General features: G+C 36.8%; 1 protein-coding gene across 9 annotated transcripts in view; it reads left to right on the forward strand.

Annotated features, from left to right (window-relative positions):
* The window catches only part of ZNF609 (zinc finger protein 609), a 203,706-nt gene that overhangs the window by 65,385 nt on the left and 123,825 nt on the right, over nt 1-14,496 (forward strand). Inside the window, exon 1 of one of the 9 annotated variants that reach the window (XM_055435723.2) lies at nt 3,472-5,837. The exons of 6 other annotated variants lie outside the window; for them this stretch is intronic. In XM_055435723.2, coding sequence (XP_055291698.1) covers nt 5,754-5,837 — 84 coding nt within the window. In that variant the 5' untranslated portion in view covers nt 3,472-5,753. Of the gene's footprint in view, nt 1-3,471; nt 5,854-14,496 lie in introns of those variants that run through there. 2 more of the 9 variants (XM_055435726.2, XM_055435727.2) reach the window with 2 other exon arrangements.

Below are 14,496 nucleotides of genomic sequence, written 5' to 3' on the forward strand. Positions count from 1 at the left end.
AATGCCCCTCAGCTGGTATTTATCTGATGTTTTCCCTTAAGATTAGACTGGAGTTACAGATTTGTAGAAGGACCAGAGCGGTAAAGTAACATTTTCATCCCATTACTTCGAAGGTAATACTGTTTACATGATTTATCACTGTTGATGATGACCTTTTTTCCCTAGCTGAGATAGGGTTTGTCAGGTTTTTCCACTGTAAAGTTACTCCCCACCTCCACATTTCTGTAATCTTTTGACGGAAGTCACCCTGTATAGCACACATTTGAGTCAAAAGTCCAAGTGCTGTCCCTTCTTGAGGACAGAGTAGCTACATAAATTATTTGGAATTTTTCAGCATGAGTCATTCTGTTATGCTTTTTTTTTCTTTTTCTGTAATGCTTTTTAATGGTGATGGAGGAAGGTGAAAAGGTGCAGGGTGTTCAGTAGAACTTTGTATTTTCTTGCTCCAAGGGTCTTGTCCCTAGGTTCTTGTTTCTGTAGGTAAAGTCATGATTCTTCAGTTGAGATTGTGTTCTAAGTGATTCTTTGGTTTAGATTCTGTTTCACCTCCTTTTGCTGCCTAGACTGTCTTTGAAAATAGTATTAATAAGCCTGTGGAAAACACTGAGAGCTTTGTCTATGTACCATGTCCCAAAAAAATATACTTAGGGCTCTGAAGAGTGATCTTCGGTTTTAAGGAAGAAGAGGTTTTATGACTACATATAGCCACACTGCACATTGAAAGAAAATACTTGTTATAGTGCTTTAGGAGTCAGAAATCAAGATCCACTGGACTGAATAAAAGAAGGTATATCTTCACTTTTCCTTAAATGTTTGTATCTGGTATAGGACTGAAATATAACAATAGTAAATATTTCAGTAGTACAGTCCATTAGTTTAGGGCCATGGTTTTTAGAGTGTGGGCCCCAGATCAACAGTGTCACCATCATATGGAAGCCTGTGAGAAATGCAGATTTCCATTTTCTTCCGAGAGCTACCATCTTGGAAGCTCTAGCAGTGAGGCCTTGCAACCTGTCTGTCTTCAGCCCCCTATCCCTTAATGATTCTGATACCCTGTGAAGTTTGAGTATCTGGTCTGGTTTATTGAGTGTGAATGGTAACCTGAAGAGCAGTTCTTAGGGTAGATTGGCTATGTGTAGCATCTGCTTTTCCTACAGGGCCATGAAAAATTTTTCTTCTTTTAATAGGAATGTCTGATATCTGAGATGTTAGTTTATATTTTCATCCCTTAAGATCATATTTACTGAACTGCTATATCTCTAACAATGATTGGCAGACCACAGACTACAGGCCAAATCAGAGACAGCTCCTGTTTTTGTAGTCTAAGAATGGCTTTAACGTTTTTTTTTTTTCTTAAAAAACGGCTTTATTGACATATAATTCACATAACATAAACTTCAGCCATTTAGAACATTCAGTGGTTTTAATATATTCACAGAAGTGCATAGTTTGCCACTATCTATTTTTATGGTGCTTCATCACCCCCCAAAAGAAGCATAGTACCCTTTAGCATTCAGGCCCATTTTTGCCAACCCTCACCCTACCCTAGCCACTCTCGCCCAAGGCAACCACTAATCCACTTTCTGTCTTGATCAATTTACCTATTTCAGACATTTCATATAAATGAAATTATACAGTAAATATGTGATATTCTGCGACTAGCTTCTTCCGCTTAGCATAATGTTTTCAACGGTCATTCATATTATAGTCTCAATACTTTCTTCTTCCTATTGCTAAATTGTATTCCATCATGTGGGTACATCACATCTTATTTATCTATTCATCAATTAATAGACATTTGGTTGATTTTTACATTTTTAAATGGTGAAAAAAATAAAAAATATTTTGTGATGTGAAAATTACAGGAAATTCAAATTCAAATTGTCCATAAATAGTATTTTATTGATACACAGCCATACCTACTCCTTTGATGTATCGTCTATGGCTATTTTCATGCTACAGTGGGAGAATTGAATAGTGACAGACTGTACAGTTTCAAAGCTTAGAATATTTACTGTTTGGCCCTTTGGAGAATAGGTTTGTAAACAGTATTTCTCAACCTTTTTCTTCATGACTGTTTCCTAAGGAGCCTTTTTTGATACTTTTTTCCCTACTTGCCTTCCTCCCCATGAAATTTTAATACCAGAGATTGCTATATCTCTTTGTATATTGATGCCTTGGTGGAACACAAACTGTTACAATAATATCTTTTTTTGTCTCCTCAGGGATGATATCACCCTAATTGAGAGTGATACTCTACAGCAGTGTTCTGGTTAGGTTAATATTCCCTTGTTACAGTAGGAGGTGAAAATTTTTTTCAGATGGGTTATATTTCTCTCAGAACTGTTTCTAATGTTGAGGTATTTAAGCATTATGCTGCTGCTGCTGCTGCTGTTAGATCTCTAAGCTATGTGTCAGCATAGAACACAAGATACTACCATGTTGACATTTCTTGATTTGGAAAATTTTGATGATTCTTCATCAGAATACTGCTTTTGTATTTATATCAAAACGAAGGCTTTTGCTTTAGTTCATATTAATAGATTGGTTTATTAGATTATCAGTGTTTATTAGTAAATTTGACTATAGGCAGAGGCCGGAGAGTTTAATTTTTTTAAATTTTGTCTGTAAAGAGAAGATAATTCATTACAGAAAAATTCTTCTATCTTCCCCCATCCTCATCTTTTCTTCCCTAGAGTATATGTTCTTGGAGAGGGAGGAATACGCAGGGCTTTATGCAGATTTGAGGCAGGAGAGAAGAAGGCTGGTCAAAAGAGGAGATTTTGTTTACAATTTACTTTGTAAATTGGAGCAGTCACTGTGGAGAGCAGTATGAAAGTTCTTCAAAAAACTAAAAATAGACTTGCCATATGATGCTGCAATACCAGTCCTGGGCATATATCCAGACAAAACTCTTAATTCGAAAAGATATGTGGACTACAGTGTTCATAGCAGCACTATTTACAATAATCATGATGTGGAAGTAACCTAAATGTCCATTGACTGATGAATAGATAAAAAAGGTGTGGAATATTACTCAGCCATAAAAAGGAAAGAAATAATGCCATTTGCAGCAACATGGATGAACCTAGAAATTATCATATTAAGTGAAGTAAGTCAGAGAAAGACAAATATCATATGATATCACTTATATGGAATCTGTATCACATGTGGAATCTAAAAAAAGTGAAACAAATGAACTTATTTACAAAACAGAGATAGACTCATAGACAGAAAATCTATGGTTACCAAAGAAAGGACAGGGGGAAGGATAAAGTAGGAGTTTGGGATTAACAGCTATACACTGCTATATATCAAAATAGATAAACAACAAGGATGTATTGTATACTACAGGGGACTATATTCAATGTCTTATAATACTATAACAAACAAGCTATAATGGAAAAGAATCCAAAAAAAGAATAGGGGTGGGTGGGTGGGTGTGTGTGCGTGTGGCTGAATCACTTTTCTGTATACCTGAAACTAACAGAACATTGTAAATTAACTATGGTTCAGTTTTTTAAAATGTTTTTTTAAAACGATTCTAATTTAAAACAATAGAACACTGATGCTAAGTACCTCTTTTCTTTTTGTCAATTGTTGATGGCTTTGTGTTTAGTAACCTAGAATAGGCCATTAATCTGTATGAAGACAGATATGTTTGTTAAATGTAGATTAAAAAAACTCAAGTCTAGCAGCAAAACAAAATCCAATTTTGTCCCTTTCCTGTTTTTTATCAAATAGGATATATGGAAAAGTAGAAAAGAGCTGCACTTCTTTGGAAGGAGAATACTTGGCAGATTGAAACACTGTAAATGCATTACACTAGGATGATAACTGATTTCATGGAAAGGGAATTTTTATCCAGATGGAATCTATTCTCTTTGCCCTAGCCTTTTGGGTTCTGCTATTTAGTGAACTGTGACTTTTTTTCTCATCAGTTTATTTCTTCTCTTTAGATTGTTTCTCTCCTGAGAAAGGTGAGCCCAGAACTTATTCCCCAGTATATATTTTCTATGCTATATGAGACTGCTGCTGCTAAGTTGCTTCAGTCGTGTCTGACTCTCTGCGACCCCATAGATGGCAGCCCACCAGGCTCCGCCATCCCTGGGATTCTCCAGGCAAGCACACTGGAGTGGGTTGCCATTTCCTTTTCCAATGCATGAAAGTGGAAAGTGAAAGTGAAGTCACTCAATCATCAGTGACCCCATGGACTGCAGCCTACCAAGCTCCTCCGTCCATGGGATTTTCCAGGCAAGAGTACTGAAGTGGGTTGCCATTGCCTTCTCTCTATGAGACTAGGGCAGCTTAAAAATGGTCTGATGCTATCCTTCCTCAAACTTTGAACTCGCTTTACAATATTTGTAGGCCTCTTGGGCAAAATTTAAAATATAATTTTTGCCAGAATTTACTGGAATTGTTTTACAAGTATTTTTTTTGAGAAATGGATGAAGAAATGATAATCTATTTCAGGCTCTTACATCTATGAGAATGTTATTCCTAACTTAATATTCCTTTCTGTTATTTTTCACATCATTAATGGACTGTCAGCCCTGTAATTCTGAATAGAAATTAAATATTGTCACCTTTCAAGGTTCCATACACTATAGTCTAGTACTCATAATTTAATCAACACAGTTAAAATAGTTATCTTTCTACTTAAACTTGATTGTCTAGTAGTATTCTATATCTTGGTGATGCTTAATGCATATCCATTCAGCTGTTGAATCTGAAAATGTGAATTGTTCTAGATTCTCTCCTTTTCACTTATGCAGAGTCAGAAGTCCCGTGAATGACTCCACTTGAAAACACCCTCTCTTTCCCTCTAAGACCTACAGTCCTTCAGAATCCCATCTCTGATTTTTCCTGGTTTCATCTTCTACCATTCCTCCTCTATTTCAGACATACCAGAATACTTGCATTTCCCTAGACATGCCATGGGGTTTTATACCTCCTATTGTTTTATACAGTTGTGCCTTTGTATATAATTTTTTTCTCTGCCTAGAATACTTTCCTTTTCCATTTTTGATCAAATAACTTCTGAGTCTGCTTCACAAATTAGTGGAAGTTTTACTCTGGAGGGTTTTTTTCAAGACCTCATGTTTATTTGTGTTACAGCATTTATCACACCATATTATAAGATCTAATTCTCTTTTCCACTGAGACTGTAAGTTTGTTTGAGGGCAGGTGTTGTATTATCTTTATCTTAGGCTCCATATTACTTAACACAGCATCTGGTTCCAAGTAGCTACTCCATAAATGCTCATTGACTGACTGTCATTCATGTTAAAAAGAAAAAAATTTCAATGAAGCAGACAGGTTTTCAACTTGAGCTTTAAGCCCATTTAAGTAATGAAATCAAAGAATTTGAAAGCACTTTGGGGCCTGCTGAAATATAATTTGCTGTGCTCTGTATGTTTACTGATTTCTGGTATCCAGGTTCATGCAGAATGTGACTAAAGTAAATTTTAGACAAATGATGTTGAAAGTTCTCTTTTCAGACTGATTTTCATTCCTTTATATTGAAACAGCAGGCAGCGTTCTCTTTTGGTTATAATGAAGGTGTGGTTTCTTCTACTGCCTCATCTGAAACCCCTTTACAAGGCCATGGGTCACTGTCATACTTTGCTTAGTTTTCTCAACAGCAATGTCAGGACTAATCCCCTCTCATAAATCCTCTAAGCTGTCAGCAAACAAACCCCTTCTTACCAGTCTAGCACGAAAGCCATGAGCTAGGAATACAGAGCAGGTACATGATTTATTTAAGGGCAGTTGCTTTTCAGTTTCCAGATTGCCAGTCAGTGCTTCTTTCTCTGCTGTTGGCCCATCGTCGAGTTGTAGGTATTGTGCTGGGTATCTCAGGGTGGTGCCTAAATGTTGAACACTTGCAGAAGGCTGTGATTTCCCTGTTAGGAGAGACCTCTGTACCTGTGGTTTCTGCCACTCTGATTAGCAGGTAAAAGAGATTAAGACTGGCTGCTTTCAGGATTAAGTGAGACTAGAAATCCACTTCTTTCTTAAAACCTTTGCGTCATTCCTGGAGGTACTTTCAGCTGATTCTTTTGCAACCAGAGCTGCTTGATGAAAGGGGAAAGGACTGGTATGGTGAGAAGAGGATCCAGATAATCAGGATTTTTAAAAATTGTTTGTTGAGGTGTAATATCCGCACAATAAAAATCATATATTTTAGTATACAGACAGATGATTTTTGACAAATGATTGCACCTGTTTAACCATCACCGAAGCCAAGTTGTAGACCATTTTAATTTCTTCAGAAAGTTCCTTTGTTTCCCTTTGTAATCAGCCCCCTCCCCACAATCAAGCAGTAATCTGATTTCTATTTCTATAGATTAGTTTTGCCTGTAAGGAGCCATATAGAATCTATTTTTGTGTGTTCAGCTTCTTTCTCTCAGAATGACATCTTTGAAACTTGTTGTATATATTAGCAGTTTCTTTCTTCTTATTGTCTTATTGTTGAGTATTATTTCATTGTATTGATATACCAAAATTTGTTTTTTCACTAACTGAAGAAATTTGAGTTATTTCTAGTATTAGGCTTTCATAATTATGTAAAGTTGTGAATTGCTTTTTATGGGTTTCATTTTTCTTGGATAAATACCTAAGAATGGAATTAACTGGGTCATATGGTAAGTGTAATTTAATTTAACTTTATAAGAAACAGGCAAACGATTAAGTTGTAGCACCATTTTATACTGTGGCCAGCAATGTGTGAGAGTACTAGTTCCTGCGTATCTTTGCTAAAACTTGATATCTCTTTTCATTGTAGCATTCTAGTGGATATGAAGTAGTATTTCATTGTGATTTTAATATTTGATGTTGTTCTAAATGGTATGTTTTAAATTTCATTTTTCATTTGTTGCTGGTACACAGAAATGCAAGTGATTTTTGTATATGACCTTATATCAGAGTCATTTAGTTCTTTTTTCTTTTTGTGTGTGTATTTTTGTTTTTAAATTTCCTACATAGACAGTTATGGTATTACTATTACACTTACCTTATTCAACTTTAGGCAGTAAGATGAGATCAACATAATCTGGATATTTGGCTTGTTTAAGTTTCTGGATATTTGAAAATCTTATCTTTTTAGGCTTTTGCATGCATGTTGCTGCTGCTGCTAAGTCACTTCAGTCGTGTCCAACTCTGTGCGACCCCATAAACGGCAGCCCACCAGGCTCCCCCGTCCCTGGGATTCTCCAGGCAAGAACACTGGAGTGGGTTGCCATTTGCTTCTCCAATGTGTGAAAGTGAAGTCGCTTAGTCGTGTCCGACCCTTAGCGACATCAAGGACTGCAGCCTACCAGGCTCCTCCATCCATGGGATTTTCTAGGCAAGAGTACTGGAGTGGCTTGCCATTGCCTTCTCCGTTGCATGCATGTTAGGTTGACATAATTGAAGTGTGAACCATGAATATGAAGTGGATAAATAAAGTTGCTGCAATAATGATATGTAGAATTGGCAAGGCAGATGGTAAAGAAGGCTCTTTTGCTTTTGAAAATTTAGAAGAAAGGCCCTGTGTTCTAAAGAACAATGGAATTTGACTCTGGCTCAAAAGTACACTTCCTAAAACCAGGTTACATCAATTGATATTGGCAGTTCCTCTGGCCACGTGTCAAGCTGTTTACCAATTCATTCATTGGGCAAATATTAATATTTAGTGAGTGAGTGCCCACCTGGTACTTGGTACTGCTTTGGTACTTGGGATACACTAGAGAACAAAATAGTTTAAAAAAAAATGAAAAAAACTGTTTTGACTACTTTCTTGTAGGAGAAATATGCAGTAAAATATTAAGCATGAAAATCTGCCTCTTGGTCTATTTAGAGTGAACACAGCTTTGGAGAAAAATGAGGTAGAGAAAGGGAGTAGGGGTAACATAGGAAGTATGTTGTTTTTAAGACCTTTATAGACTACTTGATTAAAACTGGAAAGTTGTCAGATTTATCCCGAAAACCAAGTACTAGGAGAAATATTAGTTTATAATTAATTAGTCATCAGTAATGGTCCTTTGAGGATAATCTCAAATTTAGATACATATTCCCTTTGTTTTTGTCTCCAACCTAATTGTATTATTTGCAAAGAGTTTTCAGAAATGGTTCCAAGCAACCTGCACTAATCCCTTGTCACAAAACATCCATTTTCATAGGAAAAGATTTGAATTTTTTCAGCATCTACAAACACAAATTAGGAAACAAAGGTCATAGTCTTACACAGTTGCATAGTTGCTCCTTTCACCATCTTGCTTAGAAATGATCACTATTATGTTTGAGATCAGTGAAGAAAAGGAAATAGAAAAAGTGTTACTTTTGAGTAATTCTACTTGTAGACATTGTAAAACATCAGATTCCATAAACACAAAACTTTGTCAGATGGCTATTAAGCCTTGCTTTTCATTATAGACTGATGAATCAATAGATGTTAGTAAGTGTGCCCAGTTAATAGGACTGGTTAGAATCCCTGAAGAGAAATTCCTGGAATGCTGTTCTCTGCACATCTGTGGAAACAGACTACTTGAACTACTCAAAACTGTAAATGAAACCTAATGAAAAAATAAGATATAATGGATATCTTCCCTCAGTTTGTGTAAATGGTAGTGCTGCATTACATCAGGAGTCACCTGGAAACCTTGAATACAAGTGCACAAATTGTTCTATCCAATTTTGCATTGGAGAAACTCAATTTCGCCTGTAGATCTGACTTCCATATTAAATTATGTTTTCAAAATGGTGAATCTAATAACTATAACAAGCACTTAAAACTGGTACTCACTGAGTGCTAGGACTGTTGCTAGAAGTTCACATATATTTGCTAAGTTAATAACCACAGCAGGTTAATGATATAAGTACTATTAATGCTATCTCCTCTGTAGCTGAAAATAAGACACAGAGCTATTACGTAATTTGCCCAGGGTCACATAGCTAGAAGTGGCAGAGCCAAGATTCAAAGCCAGGTAATCTTGTTCCAGAGTCTATACTTGGTGTTTTTGTTTTTTAATTAAAAAAAATTGTAGTAAGTCATCCGAACATAAAATTAAACCATTTTTTAGTGTACAAATCAGTCGTGTTAAATGCATTTTTTTGTGCACCCAATCTCTTTGCAAAACTGTGTCCATTAAATAACTCCAAATTTTTCTCTTCCACTGCCCGTGGCAACTACCATTCTACTTTCTGTCTCTATGAATTTCAGTACCTCATGTAAGTGAAATCACACTTTTTTATAACTGAGCACTTTTTTTACGTATCATAATGTCCTCAAGGTTCATCCATGTTATAGCATGTGTCAGAATTTAACTTTTTAAGACTGAATAATATTTCATCATATATATATCATATTTTGTTTATACATTCATCTTTTAATGGACACTTGGATTACTTCCATCTTTTGGCTGCTATGATCATATGTATGTGCAGATATTAGCTTGAGTCCCTGCTCTAAATTCTTTGGAATAAACACCCAAAAGAGGAATTACTGACTTATATTGTAATTCTGTTTAATTTTTTGAGAATTTCTATATTGTTTCCATGACGGCTGTATCATTTTTTATTTTCATACTAACAGTGCACAAGGGTTCTGGTTTCTCTGCGTCCTCACCAACACTTGTTACTGGTTTCTGTTTGCTAATAACTGTCCTCATGTGTAAAGTGGCATCGCATTTTGGTTTTGTGCTTCCCTAATCACTAATAATGTTGAGCATCTTTTCATGTGCTTTTTGTGCATTCATATATTTAATTTGGAGAAATAATCTGTTCAAATCTTTTGCCCAATTTTTAATTGGGCTGAATTTTTTTGTTGTTGAGTTGTAGGAGTTCTTTATATATTTTGGATATTAATCCCTTATTAGATCTATGGTCTACAAATATTTTCTCCCATTCACCTCTTGATACATGGAAGTTTTAAAATTTTGATGAAGTCCAGTTTATTTTCTCTCTTGTTGCCTGTGCTTTTGGTGTCCTAGTGAAGAAATTGTTACTAAATCTAGTATCCCCTATGTTTTTGTCGAAGCATTTCATAGTTTTAGCTCTTATGTTTCAGTCTTTGATAATTCTGAGTTAATTTTTACATTTGGTATAAAGTAAAAGTCCAGACTTTATCCTATGGCTTAATTTCTGGCCCACTGTTTTTACTTCTAGGGGTACTTAACCCTCAATTTAAAGAGTTGACATAAAGGATTTAGGAGAAGTGAGTGGTAAAAAAGTGGCAGTGGTAAAAAAAAAAAGTATGCATTACTCATTTAGAAATTTTAGTAGTTAGAAGGAGGAGGAAAATAAAAGGAATGCTTTTTAAAAAAAAAGGAGAGATTATGTTTTTTATTGGAAAAAAATTGGAGAGCTCAAGAAAGTATTAAGAAAAAGGGTCAACATTTTGGATCACAATAATATGTAATATTTATAGATACGTGTGTGTGTATATAAAATAAGTGCTTAAATTCTGTGCTTGGCAATGATAACCCCTGAATTCTTGATAGTGGTTTTACCTGGGCTGTGGGCAGATGAAAGGGAATGGAATGAGGGAAGGGTACATGTATAATGTTTTAATTTTTTTTTAAAAGGGACATCTAAACTAATAAGACCTAATATTAAGATTCAAAAAAACTCATTGATGGGTACAAGGTATTTATGTTTAGTCTTACCTGTTTGAAATATTTTGAAAATAATTTAAAAGAGTAAAGCCTAGATAGTTTGGTCACATCAAGGGAAGATTAGGTCTTCCTTTAACACAGGAAGGGGCAGAGAAAATAGAAAGGAGCTTTGAACTGACAAGAATAGAAATTTAAAAGAGGTCATACAAATCTGTCATACAGATCATACAAATCTGAGTCTTAATGGCAGAGTCATTTGCTGAGGTAAGGTGGGATTAATTGAATGGTTTGGGGAGTTCCAGGTTGGTTGGGAAAGTTTGACAGATTCAGGGTAAGGAGTCATGGAGGAAGAAATAAGTTGATTGCTGCATGGCGTTAAAGGGCTTCTGAAGAATGATTATCAGAAATTTGTTTTTGGGTAAGATAAACAATTAGGTAGATTTACTAACATTGCTCCATAGCCCAAGAGAAAAATAAAAGAATGAAAACAAAACAAAAGCAAAAAATTGAGTGATACAGATTGGATTAAGGTTGTATAAGAAATAATTGGGCTATAAGGAAAAGAAGTCCACTCTAACAAAAGTCAGTGGGAGAGTTGCTGTAAGGAGACAATCATAAGGGCAACCAAAGGCAAAAGTACAGCTAGATACCTTCTGAGTACATACCTATTTGCATCTCTTCTTCTCTCCTCTTTCTTGACTGTCCAGCTCTGCCCATGACTGTATGACTGACATAGCACTTACTTTGCCCAAGTCTCCACCCTTCTCATGAATTGAAGATTTGACTCATTAGTGGGTTGTGAAAGCATGTTGGTTACAGTCAGCATTAAAAAAAAAAAAATTCAGTACAGTTACTAAGGTTAAGTTGTGTGTTTGAATGCATACTTACTGCAATGTAAAATTAATTTATCCCACTTACTGAGTGCCTACTTTGTGCCACATAGGGATACATTAGTAAATAAGCCCAACTCCCTGCCCTTTGCTTCTTCCTGTCCAAAAAACCTTTTTAAGGCAGAGAAGGTAGAATTTAGTTGCGCCATGGGAAAACAAGGGAGTCAGTGCAAGGGATAGGGGTAGAATGATTTGACGATACCTGCATGAATTATATGATATATTCATCTTGCACTGTGTAGGAAACAGAGGTTATCTGCCACTGGAGTAATCTCCACCCCTGAGGTTCAGATGTGCAGAGCCTGCCTAAGGCTGAAACTGGAGGAAGAGTAATCTGTTCCCACCATTAGCCTTACACCAAGTAACAAGCTGCAGCAGTCTTGGGCAAGAACACAGAGAGATACCTTGTCTATGGCACAGGTGTACAAGACCAGCTGAAAACTGAGGATGGAACAAGAATTCTGAGAAAAATTCTCCAGCACTCTATTCCTTGCACTCAAACACAAGGTAAATTGCCAGTTCACTACTGGGAGAATTTGAAGCCTATGATGTACTAAAGCTAATTAAGCAATAATAAAACCCTAACCCACCTCACTCACTGCTGCTGCTGCTAAATCACTTCAGTCGTGTCCGACTCTGTGCAACCCCATGGACTGCAGCCCACGAGGCTCCGCCGTCCATGGGATTTTCCAGGCAAGACTACTGGAGTGGGGTGCCATTGCCTTCTCCGCACTTACTCACTAGGTTGATTCAAATCCCCACCTTAATGGCCTGGCAGAAATAGATGTGCTTATTTCTAAGCAAAATGTTGTTTTTCTGTACTGTTCTTTTAGGCATAGTACTAATTCAGTAAGAAATTAAGAGCTGCGTAAAACGACAAGAAAGGCAGTGCAAACATAACCAGATCTAGAGGTTATCCAGATGTTGACACTATGACATATTGATTTAAAGAACTGGTAAAGAATCTGGAGGAAAAATTCCTACCTTTATGGAATTATAATCTGGTGGACAGAGACAGACAATAAGCAAAATACATATGTGGTGTGTTAGATGGTGATGAATGCTGTGGGGAAAAATAAAGCAGAGAGAGGAAGCGGTGAGGATTTGTGAAGGAGAAGTGCAGAGAAGATGACAGTTGATAAATGACCTAAAGGAGGTAAGGAAGCAAGCTTAAGAGGATATCTGGAGGGAAAATGTCCTTGGAGGATTAAAAACAGCAAGTGCAAAGGTACTGAGGTGAGAGGGTGCCTGCATATTCAGGGAACAACAAAGGGGTCATTGTGACTTAGATCTAAGAGGGGTGAGGAGGTAAGTAGTAGGAGATAAAGTCAGGGAAATAAGTGGTTGGGGTGGAATACATTACAAGTATTTAGGTTTCTACTCTGAGAGTGGAAGCCATTTTAATAACTTGTTCCAATTAACATACTGTAAATTATGCATATTTAACATGTAGTCTTGGGTAAGGAAATGGCAGCCCACTCGTGTTCTAATTGACAGTGGACCCTGACGTGCTATGGTCCATGGGGTCACAAAGAGCTGGACATGACTGAGTGACTACTGCTTTCACTTTCAGTATGTATAGTGATATTCTTTGATATACACACATATATATCTGTGCTATATATGTGTATATATATATATATATATATGAAACAGTCAAGATAATGAAGATAACCATCAGCCAAAAAACTTCCTGGTGCCCTTTTGTAATCTTTTCCTTCCACCCCGTTCTTTGCTGTTTTTCTCTTTCTGCTCTTACAAGGTAACCATGGACCTGCCAATAGTATACATAAGTTTGCATTTTCTAGAACTGTATTTAAATGGAATGTATTCTCTTTTGGGGATGGGGGTCTAGCTTCTGTCAGCATTAATAATTTGAAGTTGCATTTCAGTTCAGTTCAGTTCAGTTCAGTCGCTCAGTCGTGTCCGACTCTCCGCGACCCCATGAATCACACCACGCCAGGCCTCCCTGTCCATCACCAACTCCCAGAGTACACTCAAACTCATGTCCACAGAGTCGGTGATGCCCTCCAGCCATCTCATTCTCTGTCGTCCCCTTCTCCTCCCGCCCCCAACCTTTCCCAGCATCAGAGTCTTTTCCAGTGAGTCAACTCGTCGCATGAGGTGGCCAAAGTATTGCAGCTTCAGCTTTAGCATCAGTCCCTCCAATGAACATCCAGGATTGATCTCCTCTAGAATGGACTGGTTGGATCTCCTTGCAGTATAAGGGACTCTCAAGAGTCTTCTCCAACACCACAGTTCAAAAGCATCGATTCTTCGGCGATCAGCCTTCTTCACAGTCCAACTCTCACATCCATATGTATAGTTTATTCCTTTTTATTCTAGAATAATATTCTATTGTATAAAATGTATACCATGATTCATTTATCCAGCTTGTTACTGGACATTTATATGAGTTGTTTCCAGATTTGGGCTGTTACAAATTAAGCAACCCTGAACAAGTACAAGTCTTTGTATGGAGAGATGCTTCTGTTTCTCTTGAGTAAGTTGTTAGGGTTAGAATGGTTGGGTTACTTTGTAGTATATGTATAGCTCTCTAAGTAACTACCAAATTAGTTTGCGAGGTGGTTATACAGTATTACATTCCTACCAGCAGTCTGAGGGTTCCAGTTGCTCCATAATGTTGCTAACACTTAATTTGGCTTGTTTTTGGGTTTTTTTTTGCCGGGGGAGGGGGGGCGGGGGGGGTGCTTTTTGTTTTTTGTTTGTTTGCTTGGTATTTGGTTATGTGTTTATTTATTTACTATCTTCTCCAGTGAAATGTCTCTTAAAAATCTATTGCTTATTTTTAAATTTTTTTTCACTTAGTTTTGAGAGTTCTTGATGTATACTGGATACAAATTCTCTGTCATGTATCTGATTTTGAAATCTTATCTCCCAGTCTGGTTTGTCTCTTCATTCTCTGATCTGTGATAAGAGAACAGAAATTCCTACAGGGAGCCCAGGCCTGGGGCTCTGTGATGACCTAGAGGGATGGGATGAGACTGGGA

This window comes from Moschus berezovskii, chromosome 9, assembly GCF_049115385.1.
Source record: "Moschus berezovskii isolate FMDL1 chromosome 9, NW_MosBer_1.0, whole genome shotgun sequence".
Classification (NCBI taxonomy): domain Eukaryota; kingdom Metazoa; phylum Chordata; class Mammalia; order Artiodactyla; family Moschidae; genus Moschus; species Moschus berezovskii.